Below are 7,060 nucleotides of genomic sequence, written 5' to 3' on the forward strand. Positions count from 1 at the left end.
TTTTTGGCAATAGATAGGTACTTAAAAATTCGAAACTGTAATGCGTTATTTCATAGAAATTACTTATCAAAAGTAATTTCTATTAAATTTTCGTTACTAGGATATAATTCTAATGAAATTACAAGCAAAGTAACGCGTTACACGCGTTACTTCCGTTACGTTACTACCCAACACTGGAATTGACAAGTAATAGACTAAATAAAATTCTTCATAGATAGATCTGGATAGATTAAAAAATAAATGAAGCTACAATATTTTGGAAACTTGCTTAAATTGGTAGATATGATCAAAAGGGGTTTGTTAAATATTGATCATTCGATTCACAGGATAATTTTACAGAATTAAAATGATATACTGTTATTTTTTGTCAGATTGAATGTGGACTTATGTTATTATAGTGAAATCAAATTTTTTAGTATTTAAAATACTAAAGGAATAATAAAAAACACTCTCAAATTAATATTATAATTTTAAAATAGTAGTTACGACTTTTAGTCTTTAGAGCACCAATATCCAATTTGTGAAATTAATTAAAAATTAATTACAATTATAATTATTACTGACCAATTATGTATTCCAACATATAAAACTTGTCAAATGCTTACAACAATAATGATCACAACAATGAAACATCATCACAATATTATACACGCGTGTATAGATATATTTGATTGAAAACAAATAATAAAATACATTATTGCATAGACTATTTCATAATATAACAACCTCTTGAGGCCCTAATAACAACAACGAAAAATAAAATATTAAGTTATAAAAATTAAGAACACAAATACATTAATCAAATTCTGTACTAGATTTTATTGCAGTCATACTGACAGTGCAGATGATAATATAAACAAAGATCTCTTGTGCGAGTAAATAACGAGTGGCCAGGCAGTAAGAAGGAGAAAATTTTACTTTGGAATAAAATACACCAATCTAACAGTGTTCTTTATAGTTTAGAAACTTTCTTCATAACCCATAGTCATTGTCCACAATAGCGGTGAACTGTTGGTGATTGTAACAATTGGTTCTCCATTAAATGTATTACTACTGCTGGTAAGTCCTCCCATTTCCATCAGTGTTCCACCTAAAATAAATAGTAAAACTTTGTCTTATTTCAAAAAAAAGTAGTATAGCAAACATAATTTATTCACAGTCGGTACAGTTAAAAATAAGTCATATGGGCCTTGAAGCATTTCCAAATAAAAGCGACCAATGTTGTTCATGCTTAGTCCTTAATAAATCATAACTAGACTTATCACAAAACAATCATTAAAAAAAGCTTTCAATATAAAATATTTCAAATAAACCCCTTTTTTCTTATTTATAAGAAATAATAGTAATTTTTAATCTAACACTTACTACTTATAATTGTATTACTCTTTTGTTACAAATAAAAAGCTATACGGAGTTTATTGTTATCAGGCCCAGACTAAGGCAAAAGCAGGGTAGGCTACAAACTATGAATGACAGATGATTAAGGGGCACTACCACAATTTTTTCGATACAAAATAAAAATTATTTTTTTTATTAAAGTACAAGAATTTATCGAACTGATAGATTAGACTGTATCCATACCTAAAATCATAATATAGTTGTTGTTATATAATTTAATTTAAATATTTTATTAGTCATACCATAGTATAGCGGTATTTTAAATTTGTTATATTTATATAGATATTTAAAATAAAATAAACCATTTTAGTTTTATTTAATTTTTATTGTTTTACTTTTTATTCATGTCTATCCATAAAATAAAAACTATTATTTTATTACTTGCTCAAGTTGCATAATGATGGGATATTGTATATTAAATGAAAAATGTACTAAGTAGGCTAGTAAAATAAGGGCACCAACATTTACTCAGCCAATGGGCACTTAAGTAAGTCTTAATCAGGGTCTTATTGTTATAAAAAAATAATAATAAAATCTAGTTAATTAGGTTTATTAAGAAATTATAATTCTTGAATCCGTGTATTTTTAATCTCGAAAAATATCAATCGTTGTAATTAATAAATTATAAAATGTTCAGTTTTTATAGCTAAGGACTGCAAATTTAAAACAAAAGTTCTCATGAATAGTTCATACTGTAACCATCGTATAAGATTATTTTCAAAAAAGTTAAAATTTTTCGAAGTAATGATTAGTTACCTTGTATTTTAAATATTTATTTACCTACAAAATTCTACCAATGTATTATGTAATTGAATTTTAGAAATGTTGGAGAAAGTAACAAGATCTCAAGTTTGGCATACTGAAAGGAAACATCGTCTAACAGCCTCAAAGTTTGGGAAAATATGTAAGATGAGGCCTAATACTTCGTGTAAGAATACAGTGCATGAATTATTATACGGAAACATGAACCATAAAATAAAGGCAGTTGAATATGGAAAAGTTATGGAGCCATTAGCGAAATTAGAATTTGAAAAACACGGAAAACTGGAATTATATGGTTGAAATTCCATATGAAAATCAATTTTGGGACAATAATATGGTAGACAATTTGTGCACGTACGTATTATAAATACTTTTTCAATAATTATTAAATCTGTAAGTAACATTTAAATTTGATTTCAGATTTTATACCAAGTGTTTGCTACCTGAAATAGTGAACCCAAAATTTGGTAAAAGATTTTTAATAAGTGATATTGCTGAGCCATCACATATTAAGGAAAGACAACAAATTATTTTAAAGAAAAAAACAGCTTCAACCAAACAAAAATTGTGTTAATAAAATAATGTACCATTTATACAGAACTTAATAAATAAACCTTTTATAAGTGTATTTTTATTTTGTACATCAATTTTCCATCATTCATCAATATAGACATATATTAGTTAAATCGACAATCATAAGACATTAATTATAGGTTTATTAGGTACCTACCTATATTTTATTATTTTATCTGTTTCTATTCCAAAAAAAATGACAAATTATTACCATAATAGGTTATAATATAGTTTTTTTAATTTAATTATATTATAGGTACTATACGTAGATGATATTTAAATGAGTAATATTTCAATAAATACAAAATAAGCTATGTTATAATACAGATTATACGTTATTTATATTGCTACATATATTATATAACATATATTGTAATAGGCTTTAAGTAAACAGGAGCTTTCTTCATTAAAAAGTAAGTCTAGCGAGGATCGAGCGCGCGGCGTAATGGTACGTGTATTAGAAATACACGGGTGACAATGTACGCAATGGTCAATGTCAATATTGTATGGACCTGCTCAACTAAACTGTTTGTGAAATAATAATGCCCCTCTCCTGCGAGTACGCCGCGTAGGTCTCGCCACGGAGGCAATGGGCATGGTTACATCCAGCCGCGACGGCGGCGATACGGCGCACAACGCAAACTCTGGAGTGTTGCACGCATACAGGTTTTGGTGTGACATCCTCTTAACAATGTAGCTATAGAAAGAAATATAAGGATTGTACTAGGTCTACCAAAGGAATAATAATACAAATTATGAATTTAAGTCACTATCTAAGTTTAAAGTTTTAATTATTAAACAGTCAATATTGATTTTGAAGCACAGTTTTAGAATAGGTTAGGTTAAGCTACAAAATTATACACTGTTTTACGAAGTGTTATTAAATCAATTAATTTATTAAATACTTATTACTTTTATATAGTGAAGACAACCGCCTTTTTTCCTGAAATTTTTTCAAATAGTTCAAGTTAGTGAATTATTTAGCAAAAATTGTAAAGAAAAATAATTATTAAAATTCTTATAAAATTGAAAAAAAAATTGTTCCATTGTGAATAGTATTATTAAACTTTTATTTACATATTATAAAATTTAGTGACTACACTCAAAAGTTGTTTATCATTTGATAAAAATACCCACCTTTGTAATTTAATATTCTTAATTGTATACTTACATTGAAAAAAGTATGATTTTTAAAATATTTAAAATTAATACCTAAACTTAAAACATATTTTTTTTTACAAAAAATTGTATGGTTTTATATAAGTAATATACTATTATATTATAATCAATGATACCACATACTGAAATATTACTCGAAAATTATTGATATTTCAGGAAGCATACATTTTTAGTGGGACAAGATTAGTTATCTATAAGTTAGTTTTACCAAATTTAGACTGTGAACAATTCCCCCCAATATGACATCCTCATTATAGAACATACAAAATGTTACAAAATGAATAAAGGTTTAACAAATAGGATAAGTGAAGGTTTCAATAATAAATTAAAAAATTGACGAGAACTCAGCATCTAATTTTTTTTTTTAAGCAACCGGTGTTTAAATTCATTAACTATTATTGAATTGATAAATATCCAAACAGGTTTGATTTGAAAAAAGACTTAATAATAATAAATGAATCAGAACTCATAGTTTTTACAAAATGTAAAATTTTTATGACTGAATATTTTTATAATCCAAATCATTTAATTATTACAAGATATTTTAATATGCTAAAGCATAATCCTACGACATATAGGTATAAATGTAGATCAACCTAAACTATTCTACAAGAAATATTAATGCGACATTCCTTCCACATTATATAATTATAATGTATAGAATCTCTAAAAATTACTTGTTATTTTTATAAATATTTTAGTTAAAAATTAAAACTACATTTTATCTATTAGTATATTTACAATATGATGATATTAAAACAGTTTTAGATGCATTTTTACTAGTAAATAAAAAACAACTCAAACTATTAATAAAAAAGTGAGAAACAGTGGATTTGAAATTGTTTTAACACCACCATATAAACATACTAAATGAGATGATCAATCAACAACAAAAAATATATTATATACATTTAGGAATAAAAATATTTGGAAATTGAATGTCTTACTCCAGCTTAAAAATTTAGGGGTAGATTGTCCTAGATAAGTCACATAGTAATAAATTGGATGTATTGATTAAATAAAAGATTTAATCAATTTCAGAAGTAAAAACAGTAATGATAGCAACCTACCAATCCATTTAACACATTTTAAATTTATTACAATATACAATATGAAAATTGAATCCAATACAGTATACTGGCTATTCTACTAACATTAACTTTATTGGCAAAATATAGTGCATGATAATAAATAAATAGAAAGTAAATCAACTGTTAAACAATCTAAAATACCTACACATTAACAATAAATTATTTGATGTAGCTAACCAACCAAACTATTGATCTCAAATAATATACCAATAGTTTAGTAATAGCAATTGAAAATAGTTAAACTAGGGCAAAAAAAAGGCAACACGACTTACTTAAATTCCATTTAAGTCCCGTCGTTGTACATACGTTGCATGCCGAACCCATTGGAAAAAAGCCTACATAATTGTTCTCTGGGTGCAACCTGAGGGACTGAGGAACATGAATACGATGTGTACCGGCCTGAAGCAACCAGGTCAATGAATTTCTTCCCAGCAAATATATGTCTTCGTTGAAATAAAGGTCTTTGGTTTTTGACTTGTACAAAGTGTTTAAATTTGACAAGAAATGATCGACCCTATGGCACATGTTTACCATGACAATAATAGAATCTATTGATTTACAATTCTCTAAAAAAAAAACAACTTTGAGCATGATAGTATTACAAAAGGCTAACAAGTGTATATATAATTACTTGCTGAGTATTTTTTAACCTCTTTAAGAGCTTTGGTGAAGTCAGTCTCATCCTGGCTGGGCGTAGGAATGATTTTTGAACCCATTGACACAAATTGCTCGACGACAGCAGGGTTGGCCGAATCCAGATCACCGGTTATGAGGTCAGGGAATTTCAAGTCATCAAATGAGTTCTGTTTGACGAAACTGTGCCATTGGTTGGTGCCACCGTCGACAGTCACTCGGAGCCAGGCTGGAAACAAAGAACAAAAATCGAATTATGATGATAAGTGGTCGTGGATGCTCACATGCTAATACCATAACAGAAACACTCACAGTTGTTCCACAGATGCCGCACCAGCTTTGGCGGATTTTCAATGCTGGTGTTCAAGATGACCACGGCCGTGTCCTTCAATCGCAAGTCCTCCAGGGCCGGCCACCAGTCTCGAGACTTAGGGGGATCGGAGATCATAGTCAACGGACCTGCAAAATATGCCGTCCAGGGACGCGTAGTAAGACCTCTTCACTAGGTAGTAGGTTTCTACTAAAACAAGCACTTATCACCGTCACTACGTCGGAATAATTATGCGACGCATGCAACTGCGAAATATCTACCGACTACGCGAACACTAACCTCGTAAATTACAAATTTTCGGTAGCCAAATGTCAATGGCACGCGGCGTTTTCATACGACTTACGAACGAATAAATAGAACGATATATGAATGGCGATGGCGGGTGACTGTTTCGTTTAAGTGTGTAACACGCACTACGCATAACCGGTCGCAGGCCGCAGACGGCCACCGCCACTTCTAACGACCATTAGCGTCATACAAACTCTTTATAATTATTTATTAATGGATTTCCAAATCGGAGCAATTATTGTAATTTAATATTTATATTATTATTTATTTGTAATAATAAGATAACTGATAAGCAGACGGTGTACAGCCATAGATAAAGTCATAAGTGAATATTATGTTATTATAATATGTATAGTGTAGCAGTGTATACTTTACTGACTATTGACTATAGTCACTGTTGAATGTTGTTGTACTTCAAAATAGGAATACACCTTTCACTGAAAACATGTGACGCCCGATCACCGTGTCGTAGATACAAAAAGATTAAATTCGTGGTTTTTGTAGTCTAGAGATGGGTCGTTCGCGAACGAACTAGTTCAATTGAACTATTCAGTATTCACCCAAGTGAACGATTGGACCTAGTTCACTAAAAGGTGAACGACATCGTTCACCACTGAAAATCGTTCACCCAATGAATGACGACGTAAAACGATAAAACGACGAACGAAATGGTTCATTCGAGAAAAACTTTTTTACCGAAACGACAAAATGGTAAATATAATATAATTTTCACTCGTTCACTATCGTTCATTTCATCAAACCATGAACTAAGATCAGTGGCGGTTTTTAGGGGGGGGGGAAGGGG

General features: G+C 29.5%; 1 protein-coding gene across 5 annotated transcripts; it reads right to left on the minus strand.

The window, feature by feature from the left end:
• Positions 1–635: 635 nt before the first annotated feature.
• LOC100164377 (thiamin pyrophosphokinase 1) lies at positions 636–6,788 on the minus strand. Of its 5 annotated transcripts, XM_016800736.2 has the most exons (6): positions 6,247–6,596; positions 5,949–6,095; positions 5,635–5,865; positions 5,276–5,569; positions 3,646–3,676; positions 954–1,090 (listed from the first exon to the last, which is right to left on the minus strand). In XM_016800736.2, exons 1-5 carry the CDS (start codon positions 6,386–6,388, stop codon positions 3,648–3,650), a joined length of 843 nt encoding a protein of 280 aa, XP_016656225.1. In that variant the 5' UTR covers positions 6,389–6,596; the 3' UTR covers positions 954–1,090; positions 3,646–3,647. The 5 variants fall into 5 exon arrangements, with proteins under 5 accessions (XP_008178441.1, XP_029343810.1, XP_008178439.1 ...); XM_008180219.3 differs by lacking the exons at positions 3,646–3,676; positions 6,247–6,596 and adding an exon at positions 6,635–6,788 and having other exon boundaries at positions 636–1,090; XM_029487950.1 differs by lacking the exons at positions 3,646–3,676; positions 6,247–6,596 and adding an exon at positions 6,626–6,788 and having other exon boundaries at positions 636–1,090.
• Positions 6,789–7,060: the final 272 nt, after the last annotated feature.

Source organism: Acyrthosiphon pisum, chromosome A1 (assembly GCF_005508785.2).
Source record: "Acyrthosiphon pisum isolate AL4f chromosome A1, pea_aphid_22Mar2018_4r6ur, whole genome shotgun sequence".
NCBI lineage: Eukaryota > Metazoa > Arthropoda > Insecta > Hemiptera > Aphididae > Acyrthosiphon > Acyrthosiphon pisum.